Source organism: Salvelinus sp. IW2-2015, linkage group LG31 (genome assembly GCF_002910315.2).
Source record: "Salvelinus sp. IW2-2015 linkage group LG31, ASM291031v2, whole genome shotgun sequence".
NCBI classification, from domain to species: domain Eukaryota; kingdom Metazoa; phylum Chordata; class Actinopteri; order Salmoniformes; family Salmonidae; genus Salvelinus; species Salvelinus sp. IW2-2015.
The window spans coordinates 9,130,086-9,145,589 of record NC_036870.1 but is presented as its reverse complement, the minus strand read 5'-3'; the positions used below and the strand labels follow the sequence as shown (position 1 = coordinate 9,145,589).

The window sequence follows — 15,504 nt, the reverse complement described above, 5'->3', positions numbered from 1 at the left end:
GATTGGAGTCCACCTGTGGTAAATTCAATTGATTGGACATGATTTGGAAAGGCACACACCTGTCTATATAAGGTCCCACAGTTGACAGTGCATGTCAGAGCAAAAACRAAGCCATGAGGTTGAAGGAATTGTCCGTAGAGCTCCAAGACAGGATTATGTCAAGGCACAGATCTAACATTTCTGCAGCATTGAAGGTCCCCAAAAACACTGTGGCCTCCATAATTCTTAAATGGAAGAAGTTTGGAACCACCAAGACTCTTCCTACAGCTGGCTGCCCGACCAAACTGAGCAATCGGGAGAGAAGCGCCTTGGTCAGGGAGGTGACCAAGAACCTGATGGTCACTCTAAGAGAGCTCCAGAGTTCCTCTGTGGAGATGGGAGAACCTTCCAGAAGAACAACCATCTCTGCAGCACTCTACCAATCAGGCCTTTATGGTAGAGTGGCCAGACAGGAGCCACTCCTCAGTAAAAGTCACATGACAGCTCGCTTGGAGTTTGCCGAAAGGCACCTAAAGGACTCTCAGACCATGAAAAACAAGATGCTCTGGTCTGATGAAACCAAGATTGAACTCTTTGGCTTGGACAGGGACTGGGAGACTAGTCAGGATCGAGGGAAAGATGAACGGAGCAAAGTACAGAGAGATATTTGATGAAAACTTGCTCCAGAGTGCTCAGGACTTCAGACTGGGGCAAAGTTTCACCTTCCAACAGGACAACAACCCTAAGCACACAGCCAAGACAATGCAGGAGTGGCAGGAGTGACAAGTCTCTGAATGTCCTTGAGTGGCCCAGCCACAGCCCGGAATTGAACCCGATCGAACATCTCTGGAGAGACCTGAAAATAGCTATGCATTGACGCTTCCCATCCCACCTGACAGCGCTTGAGAGAGTCTGCAGAGAAGAATGGGAGAAACTCCCCAAATACAGGTGTGCCAAGCTTGTAGCGTCATACCCAAGAAGACCCGAGGCTGTAATCACTGCCAAAGGTGCTTCAACAAAGTACTGAGTAAATGGTCTGAATACTTATGTAAATGTAATATTTATATATATATATATATATAAAAACAAAAAAAACGGTTTTTGTTTTGTCATTATGGGGTATTGGGTGTAGATTGATAATCAATTTTAGAATAAGGCTGTAACGTAACAAAATGTGGATAAAGTCAAGGGGTCTGAATACTTACTGAATGCAGTGTATATGGTCTTAATGCTGCTCTATAGCTGTTCTGTGGCWCCTCAATGTCTTGCACATTTAGTCTATATATGTTTTACTACAGTAACTATCCTAAAGACAACTCCAATAGCTGCTGTGCTGCTTGTCTGTCTCATAGTGGTCCGTTTTTAATGGCACGTTCACTATTGTTTTATTTCCATGTCTTTACTGTCCTATCATGTCTGATTGGACCTATCGGATCCTCTTTATTTCCAGAGGACTCGTGCCCTGAGGGATCCATAGACCTCAAGTGTAAAGAGAGAGTGACTGACAGTGACGAGGATGAGCCGGATGGACAGGTACCCTACCCGTTTAGCCATATAGCCTCTTAGCCCTTTGGACTGTAGGTGCTATGAACTAGTTACAATTTAGATTTCATGGGTAATGGAACTGCCAAATGAAGTAGCATAGCCATACTGAATTTGAACAGATATCTAAAAGATAGATATTCAATTCCCACTCTTTCCTCCCGCCCATGCTAAGATGGTGTGAGTCTGATCCGTTTCATTCCCCCACCAGTTTTGAATTCTACACTGGTGCACTGAGAGACTTAATTCAGGAGGGACCTTAGTTAACGTTTCTCTTTGATCTCTCCCCTTCCAGCGAGCCTTCCAGCCAGTGGTCCGCTCCTCTCTCCCCTACGCCACCAGCACCTCCCACGCCGACTCTCACTCCGACTCTACCAAGGGGAACACAGGGGGGAGCACCGGAGAGAGCTCTGAGAGGAAGAGAAAACGAGGGATGGAGGGAGGAGAAGAGGGAAGTGGAGAATCCAAAAGAGGAGGTGGAGGGGGGCAGGTTCCCTCTAATTCCATCCCTGGATCGGCGCCCTTCACCTCGACCCCCGCTCTGGGTTATGGACTCACCCAGGTGCTCGGTGCAGTCCGGATGGCCCCCACCATGGTGACCAACGTGGTATGCCCCATCGCCAGCACGCCCATCCCTATCACCAGCAAGCCAATGGAAGGCCCCATCGCCCTCAGTGCCCTCCCTGGGGAGAAGAAAGCCACGCTTCTGATTGGCGGACCGGGAGCAGTAGGCGGGCCTATCWCAGCAGGGGGTGGGTACTTGTCCTCGTCCTCTCCCAATRCCGTGAGTGTGGGGCCGGGGGGGCTGCAGGTCACCAGTCTAGTGCTGGGAGGAGCTTTCCCCAACCAGTCTATACAGCTCATAGCCCCGCCTCAGCCTCTCTTAAGCCCCACCCACAGCACCCTGCCACTTCCCCTGCTGCAGCCCCAGTTCCTTCCTGCCGCCTCTCTCACCTCCGCTGGCGGTGCCAAGCCTGGCCTCACCCAGGTGCAGTACATCCTGCCCATCCTGTCTTCTGTCAGTGCCAACCCCAAGAGCCCCTCCCCCCAGCTAACCCAGCAGCCAACCGGCGTCCTCACGCTACCCTCCACTCKGCCCACCCATGTCTCCCAGGCCAATGGAATACATTCGGGGGCAGGAGTGGGAATAAGATATGCCGCAGTGGGAGGGGTCAGTCCTGGAGCAAGAGGTGAGAGAGAGGAGTGAATGGCTGACATGGATTGAYAAGGGGTGGACCTATGGAAAAGGGGAGGGTACTTTGCTATATACAAGGGGATATGGTTACGACCATCCAAGATTCATACAGTTGAAGTCGGAAGTTTACATACACTTAGGTTGTCATTAAAACTCGTTTTTCAACCACTCCACAAATTTCTTGTTAACAAACTATAGTTTTGGCAAGACGGTTAGGACATCTACTTTGTGCATGACACAAGTAATTTTTCACAAACAGATTATTTCACTGTATCACAATTCCAGTGGGTCAGAAGTTTACATACACTAAGTTGACTGCCTTTAAACAGCTTGGAAAATTCCAGAAAATGATYGCATGGCTTTAGAAGCTTCTGATAGGCTAATTGACATCATTTGAGTCAATTGGATGTGTACCTGTGGATGTATTTCAAGGCCTACCTTCAAACTCAGTGCCTCTTTGCTTGACATCATGGGAAAAACAGAAGAAATCAGCCAAGACACCTGAAGGTACCACGTTCATCTGTACAAACAATAGTACGCAAGATTAAACTCCATGGGACCACACAGCCGTCATACCGCTCAGGAAGGAGACGCGTTCTGTCTCCTAGAGATGAACGTACTTTGGTGCGAAAAGTGCAAATCAATCCCAGAACATTAGCAAAGGACCTTGTGAAGATGCTGGAGGAAACAGGTACAAAGTATCTATATCCACAGTAAAACGAGTCCTATATCGACATAACCTGAAAGGCCGCTCAGCAAGGAAGAAGCCACTGCTCAAAACCCGCCATAAAAAAGCCGGACTACAGGTTGCAACTGCACATGGGGACAAAGATCGTACTTTTTGGAGAAATGTCCTCTGGTCTGATGAAACCAAAATAGAACTGTTTGGCCATAATGACCATTGTCATGTTCGGAAGAAAAAGGGGGAGGCTTGCAAGCCAAAGAACACCATCTCAACCGTGAAGCACGGGGGTGGCAGCATCATGTTGTGGGGGTGCTTTGCTGCAGGAGGGACTGGTGCACTTCACAAAATAGATGGCATCATGAGAAAGAAAAAGGATGTGGATATATTGAAGCAACATCTCAAGACATCAGTCAGGAAGTTAAAGCTTGGTCGCAAATGGGTCTTCCAAATGGACATACTTTCAAAGTTGTGGCAAAATGGCTTAAGGACAACAAAGTCAAGGTATTGGAGTGGCCATCACAAAGCTCTGACCTCAATCCTATAGAAAAAGTGTGTGCGAGCAAGGAGGCCTACATACCTGACTCTGTTACACCAGCTCTGTCAGGAGGAATGGGCCAAAATTCACCCAACTTATTGTGGGAAGGTTGTGGAAGGCTACCCGAAACGTTTGACCCAAGTTAAACAATTTAAAGGCAATGCTACCAAATACTAATTGYGTGTATGTAAACTTCTGACCCACTGGGAATGTGGTGAAAGAAATAAAAGATGAAATAAATCATTCTCTCTACTATTATTCTGACATTCACATTCTTAAAATAAACTGGTGATCCTAACTGACCTAAGACAGGACATTTTTACTAGGATTAAATGTCAGGAATTGTGAAAAACTGAGTTTAAATGTATTTGGCTAAGGTGTATGTAAACTTACGACTTCAACTGTAGGTCTAAGTGTTATTTTTAGGGGGAAATTTGTTGAAATCCCCTTCAATCCCAGAATAAGTGTAACCTTGTATTTAGTCTTGCATATCCCTGCTCTTTAATATTACCTGTAAGTGAGTACGTTTACATGCACGCAAATAATTAAATATTAATCGGATTATGGCAGTAGACAGATTATGCAACACTTTACACTGCTTATCTTAATCGGCATACGGTCAAAATCGAAGTAAGKWTACACCGATTAAAACACCTGGTTTTCAGAACAATCTTTCAAATTATTAYCACATGTAAAAACKRTAATCGACGTTCCAGCYGTGTATTTSATCTGTGCTWGCACCAGCCGAGRGAGCCTCCCTCTTTAGCGTGAGTGAACAGCTGAATGTTTTCCAAGTAGTTTTCCGATACAAACTTTAAATGTTTGAACTCCGAACCAAATGATTCGCTGTGGTTGAACATTTTATTTTGATTGGTGATTTTCTGCATTTATCAGTGGCATCAAGTAGCCTGATTTCAGATGTGTCCATGTGAACAGGATTATTAGGGAAATCGTTCTTCTTGCAAAGCATGTAAATGTTTTAATCAGACTGTTATGCTAATCTAACTATCTCKAATATTTGCATACTCAGTGAGAGATAGAATTCATCACCGTATGATTGTCATTAGTTGTCATGTCAACACAGTCTTACCTCAACTGCTCTCTCTGTCTTTCTCTCTCTCTCTCTTTCATCAGTCCAAGCCCAGTCTCCAGTCTTGCAGAGCAAGATGTTGGTTCCCATGGCAACAGTGAGAACCGGCTCTACTCCTCCTCAGCCAATCTCCCACGTGGCCCCTCCKCTTCCTGTGCAAAATGGTGCTCTACCAGGAAACAAGGTAGTGATTATTACACACGAGCATACCACATAACAGCAACTTGTAGACCTCTTTCCGGGGGAAAAAGGGCTTGAACATCGGTCAAATACATAGGCATACACTGTGATGAGAACAATATAGGCATTAAACAAACACGATCTACAGTTCAATTTGTTGTTACGGCGGGAATAAAACCACAACTCTGATGGTGCAAGTATGCATGTGGACCACTAGCCTCCTGTCTGATCTGTGTGTGTGTGTGTGTGTGTGTGTGTGTTGTCCTGCACAGATCATCCAGATTGCCCCCATGCCAATGGTCCAGACAAATGTCCACCCTGCTGGAGCAGTGCATCCTGGGAGTCCCTTCCCTGTATCCATGGCAACAGCCACTGTGATGACTCCGGGCATCAAACCCCCTCAGACCGTGTTGCTGACCTCGCCTCCAACAAGGTACTCACTTTAAACCTACAATAAACGTCTGATTATACAGTATGTTCAGTGCATTCGGAAAGTATTCAGACTCCTTGACTTTTTCCACATTTTGTTACGTWACAGACTGGWTTTTTTTTTWATGTCCTRATCAATCTATACACAATACCCCATAATGACAAAGTGAAAGCAGGTGTTTAGAAATGTTTGCAGATGTATTCAAGTATTCAGACCCTTTGCTATGTGAGTCGAAATTGAGCTCAGGTGCATCCTGTTTCCATTGATCATGCTTGAAATGTTTCTACAACTTGATTGGAGTCCACGTGTGGTCAATTAAATTGATTGGACATGATTTGGAAAGGCCCACACCTGTCTATATTTAGGTCCCACAGTTGACAGTGCATGTCAGAGCAAAAACCAAGCCATGAGGTCGAAGGAATTGTCCGTAGAGCTCCGAGGCAGGATTGTGTCGAGGCACAGATCTGGGGAAGGGGTACCAAACATTTCTGCAGCATTGAAGGTCCCCAAGAACACAGTGGCCTCCATCATTCTTAAATGGCAGAAGTTTGGAACCACCAAGACTCTTCCTAGAGCTGGTCGCCTGGCCAAACTGAGCAATCGGAGGAGAAGAGCCTTGGTCAAGGAGGTGACCAAGAACCCAATGGTCACTCTGACAGAGCTCCGAGTCACTCTGTGGAGATGGGAGAACTTTCCAGAAGGACAACCATCCCTGCAGCAATCAGGCCTTTATGGTGGAGTTGCCAGACGGAAGCCACTCCTCAGAAAAAGGCACATGCCTGCTTTGAGCCAAAAGTCACCTAAAGACTCTCAGACCACTGAGAAACAAGATTCTCTGGTCTGATGAAACCAAGATTGAACTCTTGCCAAGAGTCACGTCTGGAGGACACCTGGCATTATCCCTACGGTGGGTGAAGCATGGTGGTGGCAGCATCATGCTGTGGGGGATGTTTTCAGAGGCAGGGACTAGGAGACAGGATCGAGGGAAAAGATGAATGGAGCAAAGTACAGAGATCCTTGATGAAAATCTGCTCCAGAGCGTTCAGGACCTCAGACTGGGGCAAAGTTTACCTTCCAACAGGACAACAAACACTAAACACACAACCAAGACAATGCAGGAGTGGCTTCGGGTCAAGTCTCTGAATGTCCTTGAGTGGCCAGCCAGAGCCCGGACTTGAACCCGATCGAACATCTCTGGAGAGACCTGAAATTAGCTGTGCAGCGACTGTCCCTATCTAACCTGACAGAGCTTGAGAGGATCTGCAGAGAAGAATGGGAGAAACACCCCAAATATAGCTGTGCCAAGGTTGTAGCGTCATACCCAATAAGACTCAGGACTGTCAAGGTCTGGGGTACTGCATGTCGTGGGGTACTGCATGTAGATTGAGGGGGGGAAAAAACAATTGAATCAATTTTAGAGTAAGGCTGTAGCGTAACAAAATGTGGAAAAATTCAATGGGTCTGAATACTTTCCGAATGCACTGTATGTCCCACGATTACTTTCACATGGCATGTTTAAATGGCAAGAGAACTCCAGCAGACTTTTAGTTTATTGTGGCTGGTCAATTGACCTTCATCAGAACAGTGTGTTCATAGCTAACTCATCTGCTTTTTGTCTCTTCTTCACTCTAGGATCACTTATGTCCAATCCAGCACTGGAGTGGTCTCCACGGCAACGGTCCAGGCCCCTCTTTCTCCAGGACCCGCCTACCTGCCGTCGTCCCTGACGACTCTGGGCTTCACCGCCATTACTCCGGCCGGCCAAGCCCTGATGCAGCCTCTCGTAGCGGGCCAACCGCCATTGCTAGCTCCGGCCCTTTCCCCTGGAGCCCCGGGGACTGGACGTCAACTCCTCACCGCCATCTACCCGGCCCCTAGCATCACCCTAGCGTCAGGTGGGGTCGCCATGACCTCCGTGCTCCCCAATTTGGCTCAAGAAGTGTCCGGCCAATCATCACCCTCGGCTGTCGGCGTCCAGGGTTCAAAGGACGTTACCCGGTCACATGAAGAGGGAATGCCACACCTGACTGCAGAGTTGGAGCAAAAGTCACAGGTGGAGGGCCAGGCCCAACGGAAGAACAAGGCTCAGATAAAGAAAGAGAGCATAAAGAAAGAGAATACGACYGAGGATGTCGAGGCATATAGCAAACCAGGTGCTAACTCAATGGCTAAGTCCAGCAGCAATATACCAACAGGTAGGTCGAAACTGTAGTCTGCCTCCCCTCACTTTCACGCTGTACCTTTTCACCCCCCTCTCCTCGCTCACCTCCATTTCTCCTTCCATCTCTCCTCTCTTCCCTTCTCTGCTTATGGCCTTTTTGAATGTACTTTCAGGGCATCTCTTTTGCTATAGTTGCCTCTTTTATAACTAGCTATGTTACAATATATTATTACTAGGAATCGTGAGCCACTATTGTGTATTTTCCTGCAGGGAGTGAAGAAGACAGTGGTCGAGCCAGCCACATGAAAGAAGAGAATACAGACGATGACCGAGATTATGCCCGAGGGAATGGAGAAAGGGAGAGGGAGATAAAGAAGGAGAGTGGGACGCCTGAACCAGAGGAGTCCAGGGAGGCAGAGGATTGGCCCCATGAGGGCCACAACAAAGGGGCCAGTGGCAACGGGGGCCACAGCAAAGAGGTACGAGACTCTGGGTTTTGCTGAAGATTAAGCACCCATCAAAAACAATGACTTCTGTAGAGATTGCAAAGCGCAACGCAAACAATTGTATTATTGCGATGCAAACAATTATCGCAAGCACTTATCAAGGACGAGGCTTTCTCTCTCTCTCTCTCTCTCTCTCTCTCTCTCTCTCTCTCTCTCTCTCTCTCTCTCTCTCTCTCTCCAGGCAGGACCGAGGGAACCTCTCCACCCTCCCACAGGACTGGACCCTCCGCCTCCCCCACAGACTGACAGGGACGCGCCCCCCTCAGCCAAGAAGACCAAATTCCGCCCCCCGCCACTCAAAAAGCCCTCAGACGCCGTTGAAAAGTGAGTGATAGGGATGGGGAGGGGTGCAATGGGAGGAAATGAAAACACATGACCATCACGTTGCTTCTCTCTGTGGTCACTATGTGGTAAATTATTGACAGTTGACAGTTAAGACCCAAGTGGAGAAGAATTTGTAGCCAGGGAATCAGTTGGTTGGAGCTTGGTGCTTACATCACTAGCGTTGAGGGTTCGATCCAGACCCGGCGACAGGATAAAGTGACTAAGTGGGCAGTTGAAATCGGCATTTTTTTGGGGGGGGGGTTCTTGCATTTGGAATCACATTGGATTCTGTTTATCACAATAAACATGAAGTTCAAATGGAGAGACTCTGAGATCATTGAGGGCTTTTGAAGTGACCGGTTGGCGCGAAATCGGTAGCCTTTCTCCATTGCACTGCATCAGCGTGGAATAGGGGTCCCTCTAGCAGTCGTAAGGACAAAGAGTCACCAGGAGGCATGCAGGGAGCAATGCAAATGAGTGTTGGGTTTATTTACACAGCGCTGGTGTTTCAGAGATGACGATGATATTTACAAATGTATATACCAAGTTCTGACTTCAAAAGAAAAAGCCTCTCGTCAGGTAAAAACCTGTCTGAACCAATAAATCACAGCTGGGGTGTACCAGGCTCAGGTACAGCCTGCTCTTTGAGTTACCCAAACATGTACTAACTACTACATCCCCAAATGGGCACTTAAATACATTTGGCCACACATATTCTTGCTCGTTCACACAACATTAAACATGACGGAGGAACCGGACACATGCTCTCCAAACGAGAAATGGACAGGAAACTGGTAAATGCAATTAAATAGATCAAACGTTTGTGRGCTCTCCAAAACAACGTTTCCACTTGGAGAATGGTATGAATGCGTATTATACTGAATGACTTATCAACATTTCCTTAACCGACCTAAATTAATGGGGGAGTATATTGGGATTAAAAGTAACTTCACTGATGAATACAGAGTTCACGGAGCATTGATAAACAGGGACAACCAATTGACACAAAGAAAAAAATAGTGCTCACGAATTAGCGCGTGGCAGTGTGCTAATAGTGGAGAGAGACGTGGCTATACAGCGTCTTCGCTTATTTCTGGTCTCCCCCCACATCGGCAGGAACCTCCTAAACATTGCCAGACGTAGCAGTGGTCATTCTCCCTTCAACTGAAATCAATACGGTTCAGTATCTCTAACCCCCCCCCCCCCCCCTAAACGCACACACTGCCCAAACTAATGGACATGTGACGGCGAGGCAAATGGCACATTCCAAGTGAACACTGGACACATGATGCATATTGATCAACATGTATGGAGCACACCCTCACCTTCCAGGCTCCGGAGACACTCCTGCAGAGCCCCCCCCCCCCCCCCCATAGGAACAGGAGAGAACCAGGAAGGAGACAATTCAGTTTCCAACACGGCGTCCTCACCAGGGCCAGACTGGTAAACTTGAACCCGCCCTTACAGTATAAATCAAAAAATGACAGGCGGAGGCGTATCACATTATTCACTTAGCCTACCACAGAGATGAGAAGTGTTTTTTTCCCCTGCTTTTTATGGAAACCCAGAGGAATCATACCTAACCGCCCCAGTGGCTTTCAAGAGCCCCCCTACACACACCGCGAGGCTCTCTCCACAGCGGAGATGCATCTTTTGTTTTTTACCCAACCCGTCACAATCGTTTATTTGCTATTTTTATATGGTGAAAATAAAACTGAGGTGCACAAGCCCATTTTTTTAGCCCACTCGTTGAACCGGGTACGGTTGGATCCCAACACGGGTCTCATAAAATCAAATTATATTTCAACTGTACAGGGTCCTGTCGGGGTCCTATTTCGAGGAGCGCTTTGCCGAGCTGCCAGAGTTCAGGCCAGAAGAGGTGCTGCCCTCTCCCACCCTCCAGAGTCTGGCCACCTCCCCCCGAGCCATACTGGGCAGCTATCGGAAGAAGAGGAGGAACTCCACAGGTGAGAGAGAGAGAGAGATTTGTCGTGATGTGAGGTTTGTCCTACATTTTTTCTTTTTAATCCCTCGTCCCCGCAGGAGGCCTTTTACCTCTTGGTAGGCCGTCATTGTAAATAAGAATTTGTTCTTAATTGACTTGCCTAGTTAAATAAAACAACATGTTCAAAAAGTGCTTCTGCTTCCACATAAATACATAGAATCAGTTGAGAAGAACACCCCATCATACACACCCCTCCCCACTCACACAAAAAAAGTTCATAAGTTCATGTCAGGCAAGACTGAGACTAGGTGGCAGTTCCACACGATTAAAGGGATACTTTGGGATTCTGGCAATGCTAGCACATACCCATAGACTTCTAGTCATTGCGCTAATGCTATATAGCGCTTTCAATTTCTGGGCTTCCGAGTGGCGCAGAGGTCTCAGGCACTGCATCTCAGTGCTAGAGGCGTAACTAAAGAGAACCTGGTTRGAATCCAGGCTGTATCACAACCGGCRGTGATTGGGAGACCCATAGGGCGGCGCACAATTGGCCCAGRGTCGTCCGGYTTTGGCCYGTGTAGGCCGTCATTGTGAATAAGAATTTGTTCTTAACTGACTTGCCAGGTTAAATAAAAACGTATTTAGGATTAGCTTGCAAAACTTAACTTCCTACTGGACACAGAGACATTAAAATMGTATCCGTAAGTTCATCTGACTTTGTGGAAGTAGATCAAGGGCTTCATTGCCAAAATCCCAAAGTATCCCTTTAAYGCCTACATGCCAGATTCAGTACATCATCGCCGTCTGCCTCTGTCTCCCCTGCTGTTAAGCACTTTTATTGACAGGGGGACAAACTAATGTTTATAACTGTTCAGCCTGCATCTAGGCACCYTATAATGCCTCATCGCTGGCATTAGCTGGAACTCTGCGTATGGGGTTCGATATGACCTTTCTGGCCTGTCTGATGACGGTCTCCTGGGAAATGAACTGGAGAGAGGAGGGAAGTGTCACGCCAATACTCTTCCCTGCTGTCTTGGTCAGTCTCAAGATTAAGGCTTTGAGCTGCACTGTCAGGTTAAACCTTATCCTGAAACAAGCATGACTGGGGAGAGAGTTGTCGAACATATTCAAAAGAAAATGTATTAAGAATCTAGCACGGCCACTAAAATTCATTTCAAACAGATTTCTTTCCTCCATTAAAAACAGAGGTAGAATATATTATAATTCCGTGTTCTATTGGAGTCTGTGGTTAAAACACCTTCTCTTCATCCTATATCCTCCGCCTCCTTCTTCACTCACTCCCATCTCCTTTTCCTCTGTATCTTCCTCCTCCCCCTCTTCTGTATCATTCTCCCCCCTTCTCTTGTTCTTCTGTATCATTCTCCTCCTCCCCTTCAGACCTGGACTCGTCTGCAGAGGACCCCAGCTCTCCCAGGAGGAAGGCTGCCGCTCGGAGCCGTCTCTCCAGCTGCAGCTCGGAGCCCAACACACCAAAGAGCGAGGCCAAGTGCGAGGGGGACATCTTCACCTTCGACAGAGCTGGTATGTAGTGTGGAGTGTACCTGGAGGTCTGTCATAGGTTATGTCTTGTGTCCTAAATGGTACCTTATGCAGTGCACTACTTTTGGCTAGGCCCCTGTAGCTTTTTCCTTAGTTACTTTTCCCTTCCTCCTCGCATTCTTTTCTCACTCATCAGTTTGGATTCCCCTCGGTGCCTCCTCTTTTCTCCACTCTTCTCATCCCTCCCTTCTCTCAATCACCGTCTTTTCCTCTCTCTCTCTCTGTCCTGTCATTTCTCTACCGTAGGTGCTGAGTCTGAGGATGTCTTGGGGGAGATGGACAAAGTGCCGTACTCCTCTCTCCGGAGGACTCTGGACCAGCGCAGGGCTCTCGTTATGCAGCTCTTCCATGAACACGGCTTCTTCCCTTCAGGTAACCACCCGGCACCATCTGCTTCTCTCATTGGCTCATGTAGCCAAATTGTTGACTGTCATTGGTCAACTTGTATACTGGTTTTGTGGTTGAGCAAGGCCAGATTACAACCAACTAGTCTCTGATACAACCAGGCAAAGGTTGCACTGCAATTATTTTTCTTCAGAGAGGGCTCATCTTCTTTCCCTCTCCTCTTGCCCCCCCCCCCCCCCCCCCACCCATCTAGCTCAGGCCACTGCAGCCTTCCAGGCACGCTACTCAGACACCTTCCCCACCAAACTGTGTCTGCAGCTGAAGATCAGGGAGGTGAGGCAGAAGATCATGCAGACAGCCACACCTGGAACCCCCGGAATCTCTGAGCCCGGCGGGTCAACAACAGGGGTCATGGGTTCAACGGACTCCGCCTCGGCCGCCATCGGCTCCTCCAATACCAACACTCGAGATGGTACAGGAACGGAGCCAGGAGAAAGAGGGCGGAGTCCTGAGGAGCCCAGGAATGGGGGCAAATTGTAGGAATGGAAAGAAAGAGAGGTGGAAAGAAGGAGAAAAGCAAGAGAATGGAGAAGGTGGAGAGAAAAAGTGTCAAACGAGAGAGAGGGGAGTGTTGTTGTGACCCACAGCATGTCCTTGTACATGTAGTAACAGGACATCAGTTTTACTTCGACACAGTTCTGTACTGGCTGTACCCTCAGCACATTTGTAGTTTGACACAGAACACTCTGTGGTACACACCAGTGGAGGCTGGTGGGAGAAGCTATAGGAGGACAGGCTCATTGTAATGGCTGGAATGGAATCAATGATACCGTTCCATTRATTCCATTCCAGCCCTTACAATGAGCCCGTCRTCCTATAGCTCCCCCCACCAGCCTCCACTGGTACACACATTCTTACTGTCTCTCTCTCTCTCTCMCGCACACACACCCCACCAACTCAGGCTGTTACTCTTGGGTGGCAGTCACAAGCACTGTCACACAGAAGACGACCGTACACAATGGCACTTTGTAACAATTTGTGCGGATTCAGTTTGCAGCCCTCTGTTGCCATTGACTTCCCTCCCTCCACTCCTCAGCACAGTGGTTGGGATGTATCCAATGTAACATCCACTGAAATTCCACAGCCCCTCTATGCTGCAACAACAGACAGCACTGAACTGGACACACACTGCACACACACAGTCTGCCAGTCAACTCAACACTCGCCTGACCAAGCCTTTGGCCTGCACAGTTTTTAGAGATTGGAGAAAGTGAGTCAACCATTGGCTCCCGAAAAAGGGAGGCTGGACTCAGCGTGACCATTGACCAATCCCTGACCCGATCAGTAATCAACGTCACAGACAGGCTGAGTTCCWATTGGCTGGAGAGGATGTTGTATATTGGGGTTTCCCCCCTTGTGGACGCCGTTATGAGATATGAAATATGTAAAGATTGAAGGGTGATGCGTGACAAAGCAACAAACTCAACATTGGTTGGCTGTAAACGAGCACAGAGAAAGGCTGAACGAGACAAATCGTCCATTCATTGGTCAACTCAAGAGGCTGCGGATTCCATCAAGGAAGCCGGAAGCAGTTGATGTGACATGGCTCACTTGGCTCCCAAGTGACAGTTGACAAGCAAAAGTAGATTTATAACCAACATCTAGGAGTCACCCAGTGGATATGTTGCTTTATCTTGTATTGTTGCAGTGGAAATAACACGTTTTTTCTGTGGCCTGTTTTCTCTCTTGTGGCTCTCATTGGTGTTTCTCCAGCATAAACGTATATAAAAGGGGCTTGGAAACAGCCCACGCAACCCCTCTTCTAAATGTGACTTTGGGCCATTCCCCCTCTCCCATAACTGCTCAGTAGACACATAGAGGAGGGGGCAGGCAGTTCGTTTTTAAACGTTGAAATCAGGTGTTTGCACAATGTGTGGTCTTGTGACTGCAATTTAAATCAGGAAAGTATTATTTTTAGAGATTGTTTCATAGAAATAACCTTGTTGTTCAATGTTATCAATCCCCCTTCTTCCATTTGGAGCCCCTTTCCCCTTTGCTTCCTTTCCCTGCCCCTCTAACCAAGTGTTGTTAGAAAGTGCCCTTAAGCACTGGTCCAGGGTCAGTTCTGTTACGTAGCTCAGGATGGCTCTGGTTAGAGTTTAGTTCAGGGAAAACAGATCCTAGACCAGCCCCGTAGGGCATTCTCTGGAGCCCTCTCTCTTCCCTCTCTGCCACTTTATTTTTTCCTTATTAAATGGTGCAATAGGACATTTGGAATGGGTGGGTTATGTGGGTCTGTGCCATAGATATTTACAGTACAGTCAGAAGACCCATTCTAACAACTATGGCATAAGAAGAACTCTCTGAGATTGCTATATTTGAAGAGATAGAGCATAGCTAACTAACTAAAGTCAAAGACATTCAAATAGCACTTTTTGCCTCTTCACTTGTTTTGGGAAGAGTTGGGGTAGTTATGGGTGTACCTTTATTTCTCTGTATACAGTTGGATGTGTGAAAAAAATCTATATTTCCATATGTGCATATAGATGTTGTGTGTGTGTGTTTGCGCACATGCATGTATGGACTCGGCCATACCCTGGTTCCTTCACATACCATACAATAAGACATTATCAATCATATGTTCTTCACATATACCGGAGGCGTTATTTTTACAGTCACCAGGACTATTATATGCCACCTTGACTGTTATATAATGAGATAGTCCAAGATCAAACGCATAGAATTTATCAAAGATTTGTTAAGTCTTGCAAAGGTGAGGCCTGAAATGTTTCCATGAACATGCATGTGCGCACGCAAACACACAGACATACATACACACACACACACACACATGTATGCGTGTACACTGTATGATTGTGCTTAAAATAAACTGTCCATACTTTGYAGAAGGAATTTTAGAATGAGAGAGATGAGTGTGAGCTCATAAACAGGCATGTTGACCATGTGCAATATTTCTAAGCAAAATAAACAACTAAATATTGAAAATATTAAAGACCTAACACAATA

The 15,504-nt window shown here is 47.1% G+C and overlaps 1 protein-coding gene across 1 annotated transcript in view; it reads left to right on the top strand.

The window, feature by feature from the left end:
- LOC111955481 (protein capicua homolog) overlaps positions 1-15,504 on the top strand; it is a 35,783-nt gene extending 20,279 nt beyond the window's left edge. The window contains 11 exon segments of the mRNA XM_070436451.1: positions 1,430-1,512; positions 1,817-2,711; positions 5,071-5,210; positions 5,479-5,639; positions 7,269-7,831; positions 8,068-8,276; positions 8,485-8,627; positions 10,443-10,594; positions 11,971-12,114; positions 12,379-12,504; positions 12,731-15,504. Coding sequence (XP_070292552.1) covers positions 1,430-1,512; positions 1,817-2,711; positions 5,071-5,210; positions 5,479-5,639; positions 7,269-7,831; positions 8,068-8,276; positions 8,485-8,627; positions 10,443-10,594; positions 11,971-12,114; positions 12,379-12,504; positions 12,731-13,017 — 2,903 coding nt within the window. The 3' untranslated portion in view covers positions 13,018-15,504.